The sequence below is a fragment of the Tachysurus fulvidraco genome, chromosome 23 (genome assembly GCF_022655615.1).
Source record: "Tachysurus fulvidraco isolate hzauxx_2018 chromosome 23, HZAU_PFXX_2.0, whole genome shotgun sequence".
In the NCBI taxonomy this organism is placed as follows: Eukaryota; Metazoa; Chordata; class Actinopteri; order Siluriformes; family Bagridae; genus Tachysurus; species Tachysurus fulvidraco.
In genome coordinates this window covers 18,177,092-18,200,371 of record NC_062540.1, presented here as the reverse complement: position 1 = coordinate 18,200,371, position 23,280 = coordinate 18,177,092, and the positions used below count along the sequence as shown (strand labels likewise).

At 39.2% G+C, this 23,280-nt stretch overlaps 3 protein-coding genes and 1 long non-coding RNA gene across 6 annotated transcripts; 1 reads left to right on the top strand and 3 right to left on the bottom strand.

The window, feature by feature from the left end:
* Nucleotides 1-18: 18 nt before the first annotated feature.
* Nucleotides 19-7,805, bottom strand: tpx2 (TPX2 microtubule nucleation factor). 3 transcript variants are annotated; one of them, XM_027134594.2, is made up of 18 exons: nt 7,646-7,805; nt 7,260-7,374; nt 6,211-6,360; nt 5,966-6,086; nt 5,463-5,534; nt 4,751-4,798; nt 4,422-4,541; nt 4,232-4,341; nt 3,978-4,132; nt 3,301-3,472; nt 2,915-3,053; nt 2,467-2,683; nt 1,748-1,843; nt 1,487-1,657; nt 1,179-1,325; nt 969-1,080; nt 563-750; nt 19-403 (listed from the first exon to the last, which is right to left on the bottom strand). In XM_027134594.2, the coding sequence occupies exons 2-18, from the start codon at nt 7,369-7,371 to the stop codon at nt 293-295; spliced, it is 2,241 nt and encodes a 746-aa protein (XP_026990395.2). In that variant the 5' UTR covers nt 7,372-7,374; nt 7,646-7,805; the 3' UTR covers nt 19-292. The 3 variants fall into 3 exon arrangements, with proteins under 3 accessions (XP_026990395.2, XP_026990396.2, XP_026990397.2); XM_027134595.2 differs by having other exon boundaries at nt 563-729; XM_027134596.2 differs by lacking the exon at nt 4,751-4,798.
* A 622-nt stretch (nt 7,806-8,427) lies between these two features.
* Nucleotides 8,428-10,293, top strand: LOC125140103. Its single transcript, XR_007139335.1, has 2 exons — nt 8,428-8,805; nt 9,160-10,293. It is a non-coding gene; the product is annotated as an uncharacterized LOC125140103 (long non-coding RNA).
* trappc6b (trafficking protein particle complex subunit 6B) lies at nt 10,015-12,516 on the bottom strand. The gene is made up of 6 exons (XM_027134547.2): nt 12,244-12,516; nt 11,993-12,060; nt 11,388-11,505; nt 11,147-11,230; nt 10,804-10,897; nt 10,015-10,294 (listed from the first exon to the last, which is right to left on the bottom strand). The coding sequence occupies exons 1-6, from the start codon at nt 12,319-12,321 to the stop codon at nt 10,263-10,265; spliced, it is 474 nt and encodes a 157-aa protein (XP_026990348.1). The 5' UTR covers nt 12,322-12,516; the 3' UTR covers nt 10,015-10,262.
* A 1,682-nt stretch (nt 12,517-14,198) lies between these two features.
* plagx (pleiomorphic adenoma gene X) lies at nt 14,199-21,279 on the bottom strand. Its single transcript, XM_027134543.2, has 2 exons — nt 21,001-21,279; nt 14,199-18,008 (listed from the first exon to the last, which is right to left on the bottom strand). The coding sequence occupies exon 2, from the start codon at nt 17,862-17,864 to the stop codon at nt 16,650-16,652; it is 1,215 nt and encodes a 404-aa protein (XP_026990344.1). The 5' UTR covers nt 17,865-18,008; nt 21,001-21,279; the 3' UTR covers nt 14,199-16,649.
* Nucleotides 21,280-23,280: the final 2,001 nt, after the last annotated feature.

Below are 23,280 nucleotides of genomic sequence, written 5' to 3'. Positions count from 1 at the left end.
TAAAACCCTGCAACAAACTGTTCTAGCACACTTTTAATACATTACAAAAAAGGAGGAAAAACATCGAGACAGAAAATGGTTAAGTCTACATGTACAGAAGAAAGAAGAAAAAAAGAAAAACATTGTACAACAGTTAACATAATGCAAGATATCAGTCTCGGGCAAGTGTCTGAGTACAGAACAATGTATATACTAAGAACACAACTTTTAAAAAAGCAGTTAAAATGGAAGCAATTTTGTTAAACACAAAAAATAATAATAATAAAGATTCTGTACAGTTCATGATGGGATTTTAGAGACGAAAGCGGTCAGAGAAGTTTGGAGACTGGGGAACAGTGAGAGACACGTCGCTTTGCTTCAGCTCAACCGGCTTGTAGTGTCTGATTGGCTGGGCTTTATGCACCTGTGACAGCAAGATGAAGCCAGTTAGATACACACCGTTGTAGTTTGCACTCAAGGTCAGTCACTTTTTTTTTTTTTTTTTTTTTTTAAAAACAACCAGGTATCATATACCATATACCAAATCTATTAAGATTCTGTCATTGCAAAAGTTGATTGATACCTGTTCTTGCCGTAACCTGGCGATTTCTTCCTTCTCACGCTCCTCTTGCTCTCTGGCTTGTCGTTCCTCCATCTGCGCCCTCAGCAGTTCCTTCTCTTTCAGAGCCCGCTCGAACTCCAGCCTCTCTTTGGCGCGTCGCTCCGTCGAGAGCTGGAAACCGTCAGCAACTACAGAATGGGTAGTATCGGCTTCAGAAGGTCAGTGCCAAAAGGTATGAAGATGACCAAATGGAGCAGCAGAGTGGAGGAAGTTGAAAATAGTGGATGAAAATGGGAAGTGAAATAGAAGAGAGGGAGAGTTAGAGTAGCAAAGCCACGGTGAAGCAGAACCCAGTAGTGAGGTGTCAGGTTCAAAACTGGTCAATTGTAAGCCTTTGTGCCAGACCGGATGCTAATGTGCAACATACCCAAGATGGAGCGGTTCTCTTTCTTGGGCACAAAAGGCTCCTTGTGCACGACAACATTGGGTCTTGCCTTGAAGCTTGCTGCATCAGCTTGCTGCTTCAACTCCTCCTTCATCTAAGACAGGCATAAAAGATAACATTTCACCATTCACCAAGGTATCTGAGCATTTCCTTTATGCACAGGATTTAGTACATTAGTACAATTTCCATTACCATTTGCTCCCAACGTTCACTCTTTACAGATCCACGTTCATCCACCATCAGCTTGAAAGGAGCCGGTTTGGTAGGTTCGGCTACTTTCTTTTCTGGAAGATTCACTTCATGGAAGTCAGGTAGAGGCCTAGCCTTGAACTTGGGCACCTGAAAAAGTTAGACAAAGCTACAAATAGCTGCGATACTGTAATCGAGCGATTTACAAATTTCTTGATAGCTGAGGTTCAAAATAGCATCCAGTTATCGTCAATGATGGAGACTGTTGCAGAGAGCCACCTCTCTTGTTACAATTAGTTGAGAATTCGTACCTCCTCGTTCCTCAGTTCTTCCAGTCTTCTCTCCTTCTGTGCTCGGCGCTCCTGCTCGCGCTGCTCGAATGAGAAAGGACACTGTTCTATGTGGATCTTGGCCGCAGGTTTAGGCTGGAAAGGTACATAATGGGGCACAGGAAGTGCTTTACGTGGAGCCGGTGCTTTCACCTGTGAATGAGTGTGTTCACACAAAACAGAAGTTCAGGAACAGCCCAAAAAACATTTTACACTAATCCGAATTAAGGAGCTTGCTTGTACCTCTTCGGTCTTGCGTTCCATGCGTACACGGTTTTTGAGTGCAAAAGCAGGAGATTCAGGGACAGTAGGGTTCTGTACTTTCTTCTCAGGGACACCCTAAAGATTAAAAAAAAAAAAAACCCTCAGAACATCATAATGCATGGTTATATGCGACCTAATAAACTTGGCATGGTGGAACGAATCCCTTAATTCCTGATAGTAGACTGGAAGGCAAGTCATAATAGCGTTTGACTAGATTCTGGACTAAACTGGAGCTTAACATAAGAGCATAGAGGGGACAACACCTGGAAGGGGGTTGTTAAACACACACACACACACGTGTGATCTGCATTAATCAGTGTTACAGTCAATACTAAATGTAGCCTTAACCAAAAAAGATAGATAAATAAATAAAATGTTTTATGAGCAATTAAAACAAATCTTTGGCAAATTGTCATTACAAAGATAAAGCACTTTGATGAGTTTTCAATCCCAATCCATCACCGATTGCTTTCCTGTAACAGTATGTGTGTTTTAGTCGTTATTCTAGATAATAAAAATAATAAGCCTGCACAATCCATGAAATAGATGCAAATGAAAGAAAACATCAAGACTAAGTTTATACTCATTCGATTACAATATTTGAGTGTACCGAGTAAAATGGAATGTTGGCAAAGAGCCAATTTGGAAAGAGTTCATTTGGACAGACAACTCTTATATACAGTCTAAAAGGTCCTTACCACCACCTCTTCCAGGATACGTGTTGGTAAGGGTTTGGAGTGGAAGGTGTATTCTTCCTGCCCATCTGTCTTTTTGGTGGAGTTTCTCTCCTGCAGACGTTTCTCCACCTCCAGCTTAAAGCTCTCTGGACGAGTCGCTTCTTTAGGTGGAGGCTTCCTCGGAGCCAGGGCCCCTTCGAGGATCTTGCGATTGAGCTCCAGAGCCTTGAACTTGAACCTGAGGGAAGACAAGTGAAATATTTTAAATTAATTTTACGTCGAATCCAACTCATCAATAAATAAATAAATAATCGAAAGTCAGATTGAGAGAAAGAGCGAGAGAAAGAGAGAGAAGGGAGGGGGAGGGAGTGGGGGGAGAAAAAGAGGGGGAGAGAGAGAAGTTTCCTTATAGCAAAAGCTAGAACTTTTGTGGACACACGAGAGAAGACAAAAACCTAGAGCTACATACTGCTGCAGTTTTTCAGCTTCTTCAGCCTCAAGCTCAACAGCGCTCTTCACTGTGACAGGGCGGCTCCTCTGGCGGGTGAGGAGCTGAGGGGTGTGAGCGAGAGTAACCTTGGGCTTCTCAGTCTTTACTGGTGATGGGCCTGAGGACACACATGGAAGTCTAGTTAACAGACTGAACAACAACTAAAGCTGTATATTTACAGATTGAGACTACAACTTGTTACATTAACCAGTACAGAACCTCAAACGTGTATAGCAGGGGACGAAACACACCTGCACGTGTTATTGCTCCACATGCATGAAGTCACTGTGATTAGCATGTTAACTCAAAAGTCAGAAAAGTATTAAGCATCGATTACACCTTTAATAAGGGAAGCTTTGACCCACCCCTTTCTTGACTCTGCCGGCTGCGCAGGTGATAACGAGTCGGTGTGCGCCTCTGAAACTGTTCGATCTGCTCGGCCATGGATACGTAGGAATTGGTTTCATCCAACTTCCTCTTGTTACCAGTAGAGAGGTTGAAGGGCTTTGGGACTGTGGTGCCCTTAGGAGCCTTTAACTATAGAAGGGTCACAAGTGGAAATAAATTAGCCTGTTCGGTCATATGGCCATCTCTCTGATACGGTGCTCAAACATTTGCATTTTTGCTAAATATTTAATTGAAGGCAGCTCAATGGACAGAGATTACCGACAAGGTTAGAAATATTTGATCAGACAGTAAAAAAATTTGTACTTTCCCTCTCTTCTTTACTTAGTTAATAGGCAAAATGACATGTTTAAAGTAAAGTCTACAACAAAACAATTGAATGCTTAAGGGGAAAAAAAAAACAAAACTTCATCTCTCCTCCTGCCATCGAATTCAAAACTGATTCATGACACTATGAAGAGGAAGATGGGGAACCCACCTCATCCACCCCCACTTGTCGTACACTTAAATATTAAGAATTAGAAAGTACTTTTTGTCAGGTTATTTCCTTCTCTGGACTTCTATAACAAGGCCTAGAATTTTTAGCTTAATACCCCTGACCTATCCGTTCACGCCCGCTTTCAAAGTAGATACTCACGGGTGAGGAAGGGTGCTTGCGCAGTTGTGAAGTAAAGTCAGACTCCTTGTATGAAGCTTCAGAAGCATCTGTCTGGTTTTTCAACCTACTATCCGAGCGAAAGTTAAATTCTTTGGGAATGGTGGAGGACAGCACGTGTTTCTTTGGAGGCTGACCTTTAAGAAAAGACTGTTAGTAAGACTTGTCTCCTAACAAAGTGAGGCACGTAAAACAACAAAACTAGATAGCACACCAGTGAGAGGTTGCATACTCACTTCCTGCCAGTGCGGCTCTGTAGCTGGCTTCGTTTCTCTTGCGCTGCTCGGCCACCTCCCTCTGTAGGGCTTCGATGCGCTCCAGCTCCTGCTGCTCGGTGCTCTTCTGTCTGCAGGCAGAAAAGTAATGAGTAAATGAAACCATATCTGACTCGAGGTAGACAACTCTCTTAATGTTACTGCTACTTACTGGGTACTGGAGGCAGAAGATGCAGATGCGGCACCTGAGGGTACGGGTAGTTTGTTCTTTAGCCTGATGCTGCGTCTGGCAGCAGCACCACTGAGAGCTTGCCTTGCACCAGTTGAGCTCCTATAAAAAAAAAAAAAAATTAAAAATCTCCACATACGTAGCCAGAGTCAATGTATGAATACTGAAAAGCCTCGTGACTACCCAAAAGATTTATCAAAATCACCTTATATAGTGTGGCCCATATTTAATGCCACCAGTGATCATGCCCCATCATGCAACATCACCATTAACCCTGTGTACCAACTCTACACACACAAAGTCCATTTTACCTCCTTGGAGGACGCATAACCGTTCTTCTTCTTGTAGTTGGAACAACTCTGTAAACAATCGATACGAACCTCTAACTGAACACTATTGTTAAAACACTGCAAGTCATTTTGGGGTTTTTTTTACACCTGGTCACTTCATGCGTTTTCTGTGATCAGATAGCTATCTGATGGTAAAAAGACCAGGTCTAAATGCCCTCCGAAGCGGTTTCGAGACGGATATAAATCCGATCGCTCAAACCCCTTCAGGAGGTGGTCTGGGACGCCGGTGTAAATGCATGTGGTTGTTCAAGCCACATACGTCAGCGCTATACTCCACCCAAACGGACATACGTCACTTGCAAGTGACTCACGAGTCGTGCATCGCACCAGAAACAAATGTTTTCCCACCAGCGCTGACTCCGATCTTTCACCCAGGTGTCTCGTCGGGTCTTAAAATGCACTGCTGCCACCAGCGAAAATGCAGCAAACGCTGTTTTTTTTTTTTGTAGCAACCGCATACACCAAAGCGTGTTCCATTTCAATTACCCCGGAAATGAGGTAAAATATGTTTGCATTTTGGGCAGGAGTAGAAAGATCAGATCCATGCATGTATTTATATCCACACCTGATTTAAATGGAACAGTTTTAACAAATCAGAAAGGTATCAGATCAGAGAAAACACACAAAGTGACCTGGTGTAAAAAGTCCCTTTGTATCCTGGTCCTTATCTTACCTCCTTTTCTTAATCGCAGGGGGCGGTGTCTGAGCTTGAGGCTGATCTTTGCCCACGGAACGCTTCAATATTCTGTGTGAGGGGGTAAAACAAAAAAGGATAAAAGAAAATTTAAAGTGGATTGGAGCACAACAGCTTCTTACCCAAAAATTTATTTATTTATATCTATAAAAAATAAAGAAAGTAAATAAAATGTGAAAAACGTGTTGAACATTTACATCACACTGAACCCCTATTAATCAGACATTTTTTGCCCCTCGATCCACTATTTTAACAGGTTTGCTAGATAGCAAAGATTTTATTATTTCTGAATTCAACTTCAGAAAAATCACTAGTCTCAACCATGCTTTCATTTATTTAATTTTTTTTTTTTTTTTAAAGGGGATGCAGCCATTGGATTGCATTGATCCAGCAGTAGATTGGCCACTGGTCAGTACTTGAAGGGTAAGAATGTACTGTACATTTGGTAGACACCGTTATCCAGAGTGACCCATCCACTGTACCTGCGCGGCTGAGCTGTTGCATTCTTCTTCTGAGGCTGACTAGGAGCTGCGGTTGGTCTGTTGTCTCCCCATGAAGTCACAATGTTTGTTGGAGGTTCTGGAGCAGAGCTTTCAGGAACGGCTAAGTCCAGCACAAAATATCCAGCTTTTAATTCCACACATTGTTTAAAAACTCAAAGACTCAATAAGCTATATTATAGACCAAATATCGATAGGTTCCAAATAGAACACTACAGCAGTCTGACCTTCTGATGCTTTCGTATCCACCCCGTGGACCATGGGTGAGACTATGGCTTTAGGCAGGTCTTCACTGTGCACCGCATCAAAAGGTTTTGGCACCCTCAAGGGGGTTGTGAGTTGGTCCAATGTCCCATTTTCTGGAGCAGCCATCAAGTCTAAAAAAAAGAAAACATTTTCAGGTAAGTCGTTTGATGTGGACTCTTTCATAACCCCTTATGGACTGTTTTCTTCATGCATAAATCCATGGAACACATTTATGCATACGAAAAAAAAATGTAATAAAAGAAAGCACATCAGTGTGCCCACAAAACCTTACTTCAAAATGATAAACGCAAAAAAAAAAAGGATATTAAGAGAGTATGTTAATATTTTTATAAAGCAGTCTTTGAGGGGCAGAGGTAGCTCAAGAGGTGAAGGCTCTGGGTTGTTTGATCTGTGGATCAAGTTTCAAGCCCCAGAGCTGCCAATCTGCTACTGTCGGGCCCTTGAGCAAGACCTTTACCCCTCTCTTCTCCAGGGTGCTGTATCTTAACAGCCCCTGCACTTCAATCCCACCCTCCTCAGTTGGGAAACGATAGTGGTGGAGACACAGTAAACTAATAGTTAAGGCGTTGAACTACCAATCAGAAGGTTACGTGTTCGAATCTCATGTCCACCAAGCTTACATTTCATTTACAGCATTTAGCAGACACCCTTATCCAGAGTGACTTACAACTGAGGGTTAAGGGCCTTGCTCAGGGGCCCAGCAGTGGCAGCTTGGTGGACCTGGGGTTCGAACCCATGACCTTCCGACCAGTAGCCCAAACACCTTAACCACTGCGCTACCACACCCCACTGCAACTGTTGGGGAAATAAGGAAGGTCCTTAACCCTCAATTGCGCAGTTGTATAAATTGAAATAAATAAAATGTAAATCACTCTGGATAAAGATGTAAATGTAAATGATAAAGAATTAAAAAGAATAAGTTTTACACAATTTTTTTTTAGGGGGCAAAAAGTTTTGCTTTCTGATTAACAGTGCACGCATACTGTTCAAGAGGATACGTGTAACTTACCAAACCACTGATCAGCATTATCTTCAGAGTCTGGATTAAAGTCGTGGATGACATGAGAAGGAGCATCGAATGCGTAGGGATCAGCAGAGTCTCCAGGCTGCTGCGCGTCCATCTTCTAAACCACAGAACACTTATATAAAACTCACCAACACACGGACAACTACAGGAGGTTTTCTCACAACTTTAACATCGAATGAAGCGTTTATTCGTGTGTAGTCACGGTGTAAACGACGTCAACACAACAGAAGATGGAGGACTAGCATGCTAGCATGTTATGCTACTATTTCCTGTCAACAACAGGACATATAAACTAGCACGGATATTATTATAAGATAATACAATATTATAGCACATACGCGTTTAATAAGCATTTATATCGTTCTTACCCTGGAAAAAACTTTTCTATCGACGCTGGAATCTGTCAACAAACGGAGTCCAACGAACGCGAACGAAAGCCAACAGCAACGAAGAGAGAAAATGGAGTTTGAATATCAGCCGTTGGGCCGCGTTTTAAAAATCAGCCAATGGCAACGCTGATAAGGATGAACTACGCTTCCAATTGGTCAGGTCAAGGCGAGCGGTTAGCCACGTGACACTTATTTTAAACTCTGCCACGAATGAACGCGCTTCGGGGACATTTAAAAAAACGAGCTTGTTGTGTTTTCTTCGTTATAAAAGTATAATATCTCACCAGTGTATGTGTTTATCATGGGTTTTGTTCTAGGCTCTATTAAACGTTCATGGTCAAAATTAATTTGGAGCACATCAGAGAAATCAAATCTAAACTATTTATTAACTTTTATGAAAATATGTCATTCCCCAAATACAATCATGTCTTAATTTCAACTGTGACAGCAGTCAAAATTCACTGTCCTCAATAAGATTTAGCCCAGATGCCTCCAAATATATATATGGAGAGAAAGAAAGAGAGAGAGAGAGAGAGAGAGAGAGAGAGAGAGAGAGAGAGAGAGACACGGGGGGAGGGGGAAGAGAAGGGAGGGGGAAGAGAAGGGAGGGGGAGAAAGAGAGAGAGGAGGAGTGTGGTAGAGAGGGAGGGGAGAGAAAGAGAGAGCAGGGAGGGGGAGAGAGAAAGAGAGAGAGTGGGGAGAGAGAAAGAGAGAGTAGGGAGAGGAAGAGAGTGGGGGGGGGAGAAAGAGAGTATGGGGGAGAAAAAGAGGGAGAGAGAGAGAGAGCTGTAACATTACAATTTTCTTTTATCAGAACTAACAGTCCAAAGCTGTTCATGCACAAGCTCTATGAAGACATGGTTTGCCAAAGTGGAACAGTACTAACAGTACAAAGCCCTCATGCACAAGCTCTATGAAGACATGGTTTGCCAAAGTGGAGAGGAAGAACTCAAACAGGATGCTCTGACCTCAGCCACAGCAAATCCCTGATCTCACTAATGTTCCTGTGGCTGAACAAGCACGGCTCCGTGATCGAGCAGAATTCTCCTTCCCAGAAGAGTGGAGATTCTTATCAGAGCAAAGGGTGAGATGAAAAGTTGAATGCATCATTCAACAGGAACATACTGTGTACTGATCAGGTACCACATACTTTTGACCATATAGTAATTTCACTTTTGGAATCTTTATCGTTAACATCCGATCAAAAGTGCTAACTAGTCTAGAAACGTTCAATTTTTTTTTTTTTTTTTGATAAATCGCTGAGTGAATTGATAATTTCACAAAGTCTGGTGTTGTGTTTTGTGAAATGAGAAATTTCACCAACCAGGAGAGATAAAACCGTTTTCAGTTTTCCAACAGATTTCTGGATTGGCAATAGATCCACAGCTTTGTTTAGAGATTTTAAGGACAGCTCCGTCTTGAAATATTAAATATGTTTATATTGAAATATTTCAAATGTGTTTACTGGTTCTGTTGTTCTTTGGAAATTACAGGTTGTCTTCCATGCAGATGTCACATGTCACATTGCTGGTGCAGTTTTGTCCCCTTTCCACCAGAAAGAACTGGGGGCCGGTTCAGAACCTTCTAAGAACCGGTTTGCCTTTTTCCATGGGCTAGAGACCCATCACAGAGCCGAGTCTTACGTCATTGTATAAAACGTTATACAGTAACGTTAGCGCAGCGGCAGCAAACACAACATCAACAACGGCGGATGTTGCTTTACTGTTAATGCTCATGGCTTTGTGAACCTACACTGGCATCTAAATCTGATTTGAAATGATATAAAAATGGCACTAACGACGTTCTATTTTGTCTTGTTGGTCACAGTAACCCCGCTTCCAGCCCCTGACGCAAGCTGTTCTTAAGACTAGACCAGCAATATTTTGGTGCTACTTAAAAAACACTTTTCCTGGTTCAGAGCCGGTGCTTTGGGTGTTGAAAAAGAAAGAACTGATTTTAAATCAGGCTCTGAACCAGCACTCAAACTGCCTTGTTGGAAAAGGGCCACTAAAAGTGGTGGTTAATAGAGAAACAAAACTCAATCACAAAGGTCAGATTTTGCTGTTAGCCCCAAAACACAAGAGGTGCTTTTTTCATTCTTGATTCTCCACCATGGAAGAGAAATCCACTGTAAAAGATCCTGGTGCAAATGTTGGCTTTATAGGTGGATTTTCCCTACTGGCAACTCGTCCACTGTATTCCAAGAGAATTAAATCAAATATACACTAGAAATCCAACAAACATAATCTTGAACTACACTTTGTGACACATCGTAATGCTTATTTAAACTAATTAGATTTGCCAATATTATATCCTGCACATTCAAATAAGACACGGTGTAAAACTCCTTCAAACAGAACATTTTAATATCTTGTGCAAATGATGTAGGAGATAAAGTGTAAACCCGACAACGAATCAAGGTTATGGTACAAATGAAAACAGTACAATAAGGCATGACCTCAACATGCTGTAGATTGCATGCGAGGAATTTAAGAGGCTTCGATGGAGAGAAAATACAGTATAATAAAAATCACAAATAAACAAAACTATATGACAGATGCCTATATATTAGAGAGAATTTGTTCTTGTTCAGTGTTTACATCTTCTGGATCATCACCTGGAATTTACCTGAGAAGAGAAGAACAGTAAGTGTGTTACATTGAGCTCCCTACTATCCTGTTGATGTTCTCTCTATCATTCTTTCTCTCTATGTCCGGGTTAGTCTCTGTATCTCTTCTCTCTCTATCCTGTTTCTTGCTCTGTCATATCCATTCTCTGTCTCTGTCTCTCTCATCTCTGGCCCCCTTATTCTGTTTCCATCCTTTCTTTTTTTTCTCCCATCCTGTTTCTCTCTCCCTCACACTCTCCCTCCCTCCCTCCCTCACCATCCTCTCGCTATCTCCCTCACCATCCTCACCATCCTCTCTTTCTCACCATCATTGCTCTCTCCCTCACCATCCTCTCTCTATATTTCTCCCTCTCTCAATCTCCATCATGTCTGTCTCTCTCTCTCTATCATGTCTCAGTCTCTCTCTGTCTCTTTCTCAGTCACCATCATGTCTCTCAGTCTCCAGCCTATCTATCTCATCCTGAACTGTGTGTGTGTGTGTGTGTGATCATTAAACAGTTCTCCTTACAAGCAGGCATGACAGACACCTCAGCGGTGACAATGCTCTTCACACCAAGGTTGTACAGCCCTCCTCTCACCAGGCCGCAGGTAAACGCCAAGTACTGTGCAAGATAAAACAAAACAAACAAACCTTTAATCACCAAAATGCAACGTTGTTTATTTCCAGTGAAGCCAAAGTACACAAAAATACACAAGTAGAGTGACTAGACTAGGTATGAAAGAGTGTAGGAATGTGTTGGTATATAGACCAGCGACCCATCCAACAGACTGAGGCTCAATTTTGGGATTTATGTTTTGTAGTTTTAAGAAAATGTTAAAGATATGTGTGTGTTGTCAGGGTGCATGTGTACCTTCGGGGCATGTTCCAGATATTGTTTACCAGCAGACAGTTGGGTCAATAAACGGAACTTGTTATCCTGTAAGACGTAAATACCCTGCCAAAAAAGATTTTTTGGAATTACACGCTATCGCAGTATTTCAGGTAATAAGTGTGTAAACAGCACGTCACAGTGACTACAAGCTTTTCACGCCATTAACATATACAGGCTGTGATCAGCATATATCGATTCAAGTCGATCTATTCACACATACCTGGTGGTTTGTTCTCAGGTTATCGATCTGCTTCTTAAACACACAGGTCCAGAAATCTTTGCAGATGAATTTCATGACGTCGAGCTCGTCTTTGAAGCGCGCCGTGTCTTTGGTGAACCTACAGAGACAGTCATCACCACCACGATCAGTTATTTTGCACGCGACACATTTTCATTGTAATAAATTCAAGGGAAAATAAATAAATAAATAAAGTGCATCAGAATTAGCAAAAATACCATTAACTTCTTTTGACCAGGGTCGACAAAACTTTATTCGTGCATCGTAATTCTAAACATAAGACCTTGAATGACCTGCATATTAAACTCTATACTCAACGTGCAATATTACCCGTGTGCAATATTTCTGTTAGTGTAACTACTTACTCGTGATCTCTTTTTTATACATTTTTGTTTTGTATATTATATTATGTCTCTATTCTTTTTATATATTTGCATTTTCTGAATCTTTGCTGCTGTAACAGTGATTTTTTTCTATATTGTGGGACAAATAAAGGTATATCTTATCTTTTCTTATAGATGATATATGATTTATTTTACACAGGAATTTACACTAGAATTTGAGAATAATTCACAATATTTACTTACCTTTCGATGAGTCCTTGTCCCACACGAAATCCCATGTTCTCAAGCTTAGAAACACACCGTCCATTTTCCTACATTTAATAAAGACAATTGTACAAAAACACAAACAACAACATCACTAACTGACACCAGTTAAAGCCACTTAACCCTCATATATCACCCTTTTTATAGCTGAACTACATGTAAGACAACATTATATCATATAAATCTATAAGACAAGATTTTATTTGTTACTTTATAATATTATATCTTACATTTTCGCCATTTTCTGTGTTGTTGACATATTGAATAAGTTCATTATGGAGGAACTGGAAAAGAGCCTCGTCTGCCATTTCTGCTGGACGACAACACTGTACACGGCTAGTACATGGATATCATCTGTAGCTTTAAACACAAACAATATCCACAACAATTATATAAAATAAATATTTACTCTGTCATATTTACTTTTGCTTCCTACAAACATAAAAAAACAACATATCACTGGCGCCCCTTTCAGGCAAAAACAATGGCTGAATCCCAAATGGCTCATACCTTGTTAGAAAAGTGCACTACGTAGTTTGTGATGTATCGGCTTTTGCGCCCTACGTAGTGGACTATATGTTTACTCTTAAGTCATTTGAGACACAGCCAAGGGTCCCTCATCAGGGATTGGCACTGGTTGCTTTAGCTGCCCGTGTATTTTGCCCGTTTGCATGTACATAGAAATAGAAAAAATAGCCAGAAATACATTAAAAAAAAAACAATAAATGAATAAAAAACGTGTTTAATTTAATCATATAAATGTTCTTAATATAATTATAGCATTTAGGTTATTCAGAAAGCATTTTATTCTATTTAAGTGTGTGTGTGTGTGTGTGTGTGTGTGTGTGTGTGTGTGTGTGTGTGTGTGTGTGTGTGTGTGTGTCACAGTTCAGTGATTAAATTATAAACTTAAAATATTAAAAAATAAATTAAAAAATTCTAAATTATTTCTATTTAAACTCATGCTGCGTTATTCTACATAAAAGCAATTAAAATTCATTACTTTTTAAATATTTTTTTGTATTTTTTTATACTCCAATGAATCCAAACCAGATTTTCTCAGAAATAAAGTTATAATGTTAAATAACTTATAATGTTAAATTAGATTTGTCATATTCATTTTCTAAAATTTCCTGCTCACATCTTTTCAAATGTGTGGCACACATGACCCTTGTTTGTCATTAGAACGTTCAGTAACTAAAGATGTGACAAAACTAAAGACTCGTGTCAGGTTTTTCCCCTATTGGAAATGTTTCTCTCTTTGGAAACTAAAAACCCTTCATTTTAGGCACAAAACCATTGAAGAACTATTTTTTTTTACTTTATGTACATGTACTGTATGTATTCACTGGGTAAACTATAAGACAATCTCCAAATGATCAGTAATGATCTTATTCTTAATCCCTAGAAACTAGTCAGCAAACTCAAACTGTTGTAGAACATTTTCAAGAGTTCTTTAAGCTTTCATGGGACAATTTTAGGATTTCTAGTGCATGCTGCGGATCCTCTGGAAGTACGACTAAAGAACTAAAAGGAAAACTAGCAAACATCAGAGTGCTGAGTATGGCAGTTGATGTTAGCTCATGGGAGAGCATCATCTTTGTCACATGACTTTATAAGAACAGAGGAACAACTTAGTTACATAATTTTAGTAAGGTGAGGTCAGTTCTATCACATACACCAAATCTAATCCAAAACCTTGATTGTAACAAACATTTACAGCATTTAGCAGACACCCCTTATCCAGAGCGACTTTCATTTTTTTCTCATTTTTATACAACTGAGCATTAAGGGCCTTGCTCAGGGGCCCAGCAGTGGGAACCTAGTGGACGTAGGAGTCGAACTCACAACCTTCCGATTGGTAGCCCAACACCTTAACCACTAAGCTACCACATCACAAACAACACCAGAAACATGTTTCATGGATGTTCTACAACACTGAATGTTTAAAAGGATTAAAAATATTTTTGTGTCATTCTATAATAAATTAAAAAGTGTAATTATTGGCAAATTGGTTCCAAACCAACCGGTGATTATTTTTCTTACATAATAAAAACAGCACAGAAGACAAATCTGAAAGGAAAAAAAAGTCTATAGAAGACAAATTTAAACTTTCTCAAAAATCCCATGTTAGCCAGGATCACAAATGTAACTAGAAGTTTTGTTAAAAGAACGAAAAGACTCAGAGGTTTCGAAGATACTTTATTTTCTCTGTCATCCATGAACTTGATACTAAGTACATTTAATGAATCCAGTCTTTTTTCTGAAAACGTGAAAAAAAGACTTCACATAACACCAACTGAAAGACAACAAGTGCCACGATTGGACATTATTAAAGATGTAAACCATCTTACTCCAGTGAGATACCCACATAAACACAGTTGCAGATATGTCTGAGGTAGTTACGTCTGAGTCCAAACACGTCACAGTAACATTAGGTTCAACTTCATTTCAACTCAGGCCTTTTTTTTTCCTTCTGTTGTAGAAACTGAATGAAATTCTGCTCCCGAGTCGTGCCATTTGCCGAACAACAGGACCGTCATTAACTTGTGTAACATCCGTAATGGGAAAAGTAACAGAAGTCTCATAAAACAAAATACTTTGTGGATTCAAGGGACGAAAACTTTGATTTGTTTCTGTTGGGGAACTTTTAAGCAAAAAACAAAACAAAACAAAACAAAAACACCAGATGAGCTTCAAAACATATTAATCAACTTCCTTCTGTTAGGAACCAGTAAGCGGTATCGTATTTTATATTTGAAATCATTTGCTTTTCCAATGATTTTTTGGAATGAACAGAGAGAAATTAAGAGTTACAGGCAACAAAACAAACAAAATTGTCTTCACACTTCACCGTTGTTCCGTATGTCGTCGATCTACGTAACACAACAGCAACGTTTTAAATTTAAATCACTGTAAATGCTAAAACAACATGAATAAAAGCTAATTCTCTTGAGAACACCTGACTCTATAATCGTCTCCGATTCCTTACTACCGAAATGCACTCTAAAATCCCCACTTTTTTTTTGTATTTGTTTTAAAGTTCGCTTATTTTTTTTTTGTTTTTGTTTTAAAGTTCTCTACATCCACTACATCTTTTCATACGAGGATTCGCTTTGCTTTTCTAGCCGATATCACGAGAGGGAGATGCGGCTCCCTTGCGGAGAAGTCCACTAAAAGAGGTAGATTACGTACTGTGTGAAAGCTGCGAGATGGGATGTGATTGAAGACCACAGTTTAAACTGACTCTTAAGTCATGGAAGTGCTTCGGACTGAGAAAAGTGCTTGTACAATGGAGAACACTGTGATAAATCCAGTCTCTTTTTCCAAAGAGTATTACAAGGAACATGACTGCGTAAAAGTCAGAGATCACACTTTATTTCTTTTCCAGACAAAACGAACAGCGAGTGATTTGTTCAGTGTCAAAATAACTTTGACAGGTTTAAGATCACTACAGATCAGAACTTTTTGTATACAGCATTTTTTTTTTTCAACTAGTATCAACTAGTATGGTATTTACATTTGTGACATTTGGCAGTAGATCTTACGGCACTTTGACGTACATTTATCTCATTTATACAGCTGAGCAATTGAGGGTTAAGGGCCTTGCTCAGGGGCCCAGGAGTGGCAGTTTGGTGGCCCTTGGGATCGAACTCACACCCTTCTGATCAATAGTCCAACACCTTAAACACTGAGCTCCCACTTCCCACTGATATACCACGTTTTTTTCTGTCAACACCTCCAGTATCCAAAAATACTCCCAAAAATCATCTCACTGTGATATCTACAGTCATTTCTTGACATATCCAGCTCTGGAAATTCCACAACGCACAAGTTTTACCACAGAATTTCCTTTGCCTTTCCACTTCTACATAAAAGCAAATAGCTTTTTTTGAAAACTTGACTTTTTGATGCTTAACTGAAGGTAGGTGCCTTTTCTTAAAGGGTATGTATGTCTGACTTTTCGGGCTGCCTTTTGTTAAGAGTTATCAAAGCGATATCTTGTCTTAGATGTTCTACTACATATAACTAGGCGACAAGATTTTAAAACTTATTTGAAACCGTTCAGATTTTTTGACACTTTCGTGTTGAGAAGTTTCTATTATAACGAGCGTATTCGTGTTGGCTTGTTTTATTTATCCACAATAACTGCTTTGTCCGGGTGCGAACTGCAGTCTGGTTTATCCCGGAAACCCTTAGTCGGAATACATCCACACACATTCCACACTATTGTTTTATTTCCAGTTCAATACACGTTTCCTGCTTTACCGTCTGACTTTCAGACATCTTTGACTTGCCGTTCTGACTGGAAGCTAGCTGAAATAAACGGAGGTCTCTGACTTTTGCGCGTCATCGGATTTCCTCAGTTTAGTTCGATGCGGACTTCTCGATACTAAATGAACCTAAATAACACCATAAATCACTACAATCAAATAAAGGGAAGAAGTACTAAAAAAAACCCAGCTAAGTCAAAACTATTCTAAAACAATCTCTATTCAATCCAAAATTCTCCCAAATCAGCTCGTTCTACAGAATTTTATCGAGTCGTAAAAGTAAGAGCCTTCGATCGAAGTCTGCCGAGTGCTTTGCTGTAAGTGTACGCAAGAATGTGTGTCACTCAGTTTAAGAAGGAACATCACTGCTGGAAGGCCTGATGGAATCGAGGTAGAGTAGGAGAGAAACCAGGAGGCTGATTTATATGCCCCAAGGCGTGAGGCTCGTGCAGCGGCTGCGGCTGAAACGAGGCGAGCGGCCCAGCGAGCTGAGAGGTAGGAGTTGGCAAGCAATCTGTGGTAGCTGTAGAGTATCCCATTACAAGACCTCCTGAACTCAAAGGGGCACTGTACGGTGGCAGACCGAACGGCAGGAAGCCCAGCAGTGGCGAGAGGTCCACGTTAGCAGCGGTGGGTGAAGGCTCGGCAGTTGCGTTCCTGAGGGTGAAATGGGCAGATTGACCTCCCAGGCTATCAGGTATAAGGTCGCTCGGTCTGGACGCAGAGGTTGCGACAGTGGCTTGAGGTGGCATCGGTCCACACTGTAGCTCGTTCAAGAAGTTCTCCATCTCAACTTTCAGATATGAGGTAGCAGAGGCAGGTTGGTATCGCTGAGCCTCATGGTACTGTTGGAGCTGGTGCTTACTTGGCTCAAAATAACAGCTCACTCCCATGTGGCTGGATACGGATCCAGGCACCACAGTATGATGGTGACTGACCGCTGAGGTAGAGGCACTCTGCAGACCTTGAGGATTGAACATACCCATTGAAAACGCTTCCGAGGCATCCTTAGGGGATCCCGAGGTGCACGTGGTCAGACTCGGTTCTTCCTTTACCACATTGGGGGCTGCAGACGTGAGGATGTCCAGCTCCTGAGCATGACTCTTCTTCAAGTGGCGGGTAAGGTGGTCGCGTCGGCCGAAGCGCTGAGCGCAGCGAGGGCAAAGGAAGTCCCTTCTGCCTGTGTGCACTACAGCATGGCGCCTCACGTCCTTGCGAGTGAAAAAGCGCCGGCCGCAGCGCTCGCACTGGTGCTTTCGCTCCCTCACGGCTCCGCCTGGAGGAGGACGGCCGGTGTGGGTGCTCAGGTGCTCGAGAAGAGTCGGCATGCTTTCAAAAACCTGACGGCACACCTTGCAGGAAAGATCTCCGGTCACAGAGGTGGCGTGGGTGGCCACGTGGCGTCTCAGACCCAGCCGAGTGTTGTAGTGTTTGCCACACTCTTCACACTGCAGTTCTTGCTTGTTGGAGTCATGGGTCTGGAGGTGGCTGTTTAGCTGCTCCTTTCCATGGAACATCATTTCATATGTGCGAGCAGGTTTTAGAATGTTTGTGCTTGGACATTTAGGAGAAGCCATTTCTTGCACAGCATGGTTATGATGAGTTTTAAGATTAGGTATAAAAAAAACATTGGCAGGATAGTCAATGGATTTCAGAATACCAGAGATCCGACTTCTTCAAAAGTTCTTGAGATGGTTGGTAGTCGTCACATAGTCAACATCCTGCACAAAGACACAAATGTGTAATGAGTGAGAAAGTTTAAGGTATAAACTATTGTGTTGTATTTAATATGCTGTCTCTCTTGAGTATACTTGCTCAGTGTATATATAAAAGCCTTGTGTTCTGTTGTCCATTTGCACTTTAATAATAATAATAATAATAATAATAACAATAATAATAATAATAATAATAATAAATTTTATTCTAAAGGTGCCTTTCAGGGCACTCAAGGACACCGTACAGTTGAGTGGTGATGATAAAATCAATACAACAAACAACAATTATTGACATTAAATAGATTAAAATCGATCAGAGAAAGCGAAGTGAGATTTAAGACATGATTTAAAAATAGTCAGACAGTCACTTTCTCGTATGGGTTGTGGAAGGGAATTCCAGAGATTAGGAGCAGCATAACTAAATGCCCTATACCCCATAGTGGCTAAACGAACAGAAGGTACAACAAGGGACACGGATGAGGAAGATCTGAGAGTACGCTTTGAGATGTAAATATGAAGCAAGTCAGAGAGATGAAGCAAGTCAGAGATGTCATCACTGTCCAATTCAATAGAAACACTTGAACTTCTGCACATTCATCCAGATACGTGACAAAAGCTTCAGGTACGTCAGAATGTTTAAAGACATCAGAATGGGGAAAAGTTGTGATCTCTGTAACTTTAACTGTGGAATGGATGTTGGTACCAGAATTTTGACACAAACGGTCTTTATGGTTTACACAGAGTGGTGAGAAAAACAAAAAACAAAAATCATGGATGGAAATACCTCGATGATGAGAAAAATGCCCAGATTGGTCCAAGCTGCTAGGAAGGATCGTAGTAACTAAAATAATCACTATTTACAACTGTGGTGAGAAGAAAATCATCTCGATTGTTTCAACCGAAAAGTTTCTACGATGCTACGCTCACGATTGCCTCGGATTCTAGTTCCTGGTTGACAGGTGTGGAACCTGATGAAGTATTCTGCTGTTGTAGTCCATCCAACTACCTCAAGTTTCGAGGTTTTGTGCATGTTGAAATGCTTTTCTGCTCACCACGGTTATAAAGAGTGCTTGTTTTTGAGATGCTATAGACTTCCTGTCAGCTCAAACCAGTCTAGTCCTTCTCCTCTGTTCTCTCATTTCAGCCTGCTGACCAACTGCTCACAGGGTTTATTTGTATTGTTTTTTTGCACAACGTTGTGTAAAATCTACCGTCTGTTGTGTGTGAACATCCCAGTAGATCAGCGGTTTCTGAAATACTTAAAACAGTCCATCTGGACCAACAACCATGCCGCTGATAATATCACAGAGATTACACTTATTTCCCCCAAATCTGATATTTGATGTGAACATTAACTAAAGTTTTTGACTTGTACCTGCATGATTTTATACACTGTGCTACTGCCAAACAATCAGCTGATTGGATAACTGCATAAAAGTGCAGGTGTATAGGTGTTCCTTATAAATTGCCTAGTGAGTGTATAGAAAACGCTCAGTTACTACTTTACTAACTATGTACGACAGTGTAATAATCCTGTTGTTATATTAATTTATTCTACCATAAAAAAATTCTAAAACAAATAGCTGTTACTCCTTTCACACCGCTTAAGACGCACCCTGATCCGTTTCATTTCAGTCTTCATATGCAAGATATGGAAATGAATCAAAGGCCAGGAAATGGAACAGAAGCACAGGTACAAAGTCGTACACGTACAACAGCCTGTATACAAAATTCTTTTTTTTTTTTTTTTCCGTTTGTGTTTGCACTTCATGATTTTTTCTTTTCTTTTTCTACTCATTCAATCCAGAGTTCAGCTACTATATAACATAAAGCATACAGTTCCTATGCTTACTCAGGTCAGAAACATATGATTTAGAGATTAGAAAGTCTTAAAAACGGTAAATTACTTTCATTCGATATAGAGACGATTGAACGTAGCATCTTACTGTAATTACAACTGTAATACTAATAGAATACGACAGAAAATACAAGTACAACTTTATCGTCAATAAATAATTATATATAAATAAATAACAATTCTTTGTGTTTTACAAAAAATGTGTGCTTTAACTTTTCACAAAAATTCAACTCTAAAAGTGTCTGCGATGAAAATTTTTAATTTTAAAACGTTTCAAGAAGCGATAATTACAGATGCACTTTTACATCATATCTTACACATTTCAATTTGGGGGGAAAAAAAAATCAGCCTATGAATGCAATCTACATTAGAATATATTTCTTTTTTAAAAAATAAAAAAATAAAAATATCAACCTTGTAAAAGCTGCTAGATATAAATAAAGCCGGATTATAGAATTGGATCTCAGTCGGTTACACACAAGACTGACATTTATAAAAAGGAAACGCACCTACGAAATTATACTAGAAATAATTTTTCCATGTAAAAATAAACAACAGACATAATTGTACCTATATAAACACAAATAAATATATTTTATATACAGAATAAGGACCTTTTTTATTCATTAAGAAACAAAAAAACAAAAACAAAAAAAAAACTTTGCACTTAGTCAGCAGAAGTGTGTAAGGCTGCATGCATTAGACCCCCATCATCATCCCACCACCATGCAGCCACACACACACACACACACACACACACACACACACACACACACACACACACATTCAAACCACACAATTGCAACAAAACATCTAGATTACACATGCACATTTCACCATCGATCTGAAAACAACTTTTCTCATTCGGAAAATCAGAGAAAATGCAAATCGTATATAACACAAATTAACATATAACATCTATGTATATATCTCTCTATTTATATGCTCACTACTGAACGTGTTTGTTTAACCAACATTAGACCTCAGAATTGGTTTTCCAGTTTGATTTGAATCGAAATCTGTTCTATTGCATTTGAAAATGTTCATGCACACTCATGCACACTCATTCACACGTGATATAAAACCACAACTTTATCTTATAGAGGATTTATTATTTCAGTAAAAAAAAAATTTGCTCACCAACAAAACTTTAAAGCCCCGCACAAGTTCACTTTGTGTGTCGGATCGGATCCCTAACCAGGCGCCAAAAAAACACACTCCCTGCTTCCATCAGCACACGAACGTTTCCTGCAATAAAATTTCACACATTTCTTTCTCTCCTTCTTTCTTTAATTTCTGGAGTTTGTCCAGGGCCTGCGGTGTTTTCCCTCTAAACACAGCGGCGCTCGAGCTGCTCGGGCGCGCGTGCATTGTGGGAACGTGACGTCACGCCTTTTTCTTTTTTTTTTTTTCTTTTTGAGTTCGGTCGGTTTTTATAATCTCTCGGTGCTCCTTTTACATCAATAACTCACCGTTCTGTCCGTCTGAGTGTTCGGCGGACGAATCCTAAATGTTTTACGGGTTGTTTTGGTCTGTTTTTTTTTTTTAAATAAATAAACAAATAAATAAACAAATAAAATAAGCTTCCGTTATATTTATGCATCTTGTCTGTCCTACTTTTTCTGCAACTCTTTCTTCCGTTTCCATGGCAATATGCTGAGGAATAGCTGAGTAGCACAGCGTCGATTGACTCGTATTTTCTTAACAAACTGCCATATAAACCTATGTAAAGTACCAAGATAAATGTTTTTTTTTTTAAATAAATGAACGATAAATTATACATTACAGTATTTTCCCATTCAGGTATTTATTAATGAGCGCAAGATTAACAGAATGTCGCTGTTTCCAAAAGACAGTTAGCATTTGTGCTAACGTTTCAGTCAGAAAAGAGTAACCCGTAAAGTCTTTCAGAAATCTGTCACACAAGATGGAATATATAAACTTTTCACCTGTAGCTTCTCCATATAGCTTTAAATGACACTGATTTATGTTATGATTAATGATATTGGAAAATATGGAAAATAATCAACCTCAGGTGCTTCATTTTACCTCATCACATCATCATACTGTATTATACACTTATATATATATATATATATATATATATATATATATATATATATATATACACACACACACACTAACTTACTATTATATACAATCTTAATATCTGTCACCAGATGTGCAGAAGATTTAAAAGATAATCTGTCTGGATATATACTGTGCATATATATATTTTGTTTGTTTGTTTATATGTGTATATGTATATGTATGTGTATAAATATATATATATATATATATATATATATATATATATATATATATATATATATATATATATATATATATATATATATATATATATATATTACCCTTTTTTCATGTAACCCTTTCTGTTTTTGTTGCATACACAATAAACAGACCGACGACAATGTTAAAAAGTCAAAACAAAAACAGCATCTTACACACACACACACACACACACACACACACACACACACACACACACACACACACACACACACACACACATAACTTCTTACAAAAAAGTAGAAATAAAATAATTAATACAAGAAAATTCCAATACACGCTTGAACATAACTAAAATACAATAATAAGAAAATTGACTTAACAATATAAAACATATGAGCTACATATACAGGCAAGACAGAGATGGTGACAATAGAAAGAAAATATCCAAGAGCAATTATGTACAAAGAGATCTAAAACCAAGAATACATTAATAATGTTGACAGTGTTGAGTTGTCAGCAAGCATTTTTTAAGATGAAACTGAAAAGAATCCTACATAGTCTCCTAATTGTTGACAGGATGGCGTACCAGACTGAATGAATTTACATTTTCTGAGAGGAACGATAAAGTCCCTGTGTTTCCCAACCACTCGTGGAATGAAGAGCATTGGTTCTAATATTTACAAACTGTTTTAATGGTGATTAAATGGTTATTTCATAGAGTGAAGTGTAGCTATGTATAGTCTTAAAACGTAAGACAAATATCTACATATTTTATCCGGTTATCCCAGTTCAGCAAATTCTATTTTATTTTAGAATTGAGCAATGATTAGACTGAACCGATTTCTTATCAAGAATCGATTTCTTATCATTTTTAGTGATTGTTTATACAAAGACTCCTGGGCTTTTAGATAAGTTATACTAGCTTGTGACCAAGTTGTTAAACAATAAGTGATATAAGAAATAATTATGGAATGCACATACATCAAATCAGCCACCGATAACATCATAAACAAATACATTATGTATGCAAGTATTTACAATTTGTAATGTGAAAGTGTTAGGTGTTCAGGAAAGTTTATAATTATGCTCTTAGAGAAACATACTTTAAAACTTTCCCGAACACCTCACACTTTTACATAATGACTCATTTACTAAAGTCAAAATGTC

Excerpts from the sequence above, each read along its gene's own strand:
- tpx2 (XM_027134594.2), bottom strand. The coding sequence starts at position 7,371 with ATGGACGCGCAGCAGCCTGGAGACTCTGCTGATCCCTACGCATTCGAT. Across the intron at positions 4,133-4,231 it reads CAGAGCCGCACTGGCAGGAA|GTCAGCCTCCAAAGAAACAC; the intron begins GTGAGTATGCAA and ends CTTTTCTTAAAG. Across the intron at positions 751-968 it reads AGAGAACCGCTCCATCTTGG|CCGATACTACCCATTCTGTA; the intron begins GTATGTTGCACA and ends GACCTTCTGAAG.
- trappc6b (XM_027134547.2), bottom strand. The coding sequence starts at position 12,321 with ATGGCAGACGAGGCTCTTTTCCAGTTCCTCCATAATGAACTTATTCAA. Across the intron at positions 12,061-12,243 it reads ACACAGAAAATGGCGAAAAT|GAAAATGGACGGTGTGTTTC; the intron begins GTAAGATATAAT and ends TATTAAATGTAG. Across the intron at positions 10,898-11,146 it reads ATCTGGAACATGCCCCGAAG|TACTTGGCGTTTACCTGCGG; the intron begins GTACACATGCAC and ends TATCTTGCACAG.
- plagx (XM_027134543.2), bottom strand. The coding sequence starts at position 17,864 with ATGGCTTCTCCTAAATGTCCAAGCACAAACATTCTAAAACCTGCTCGC.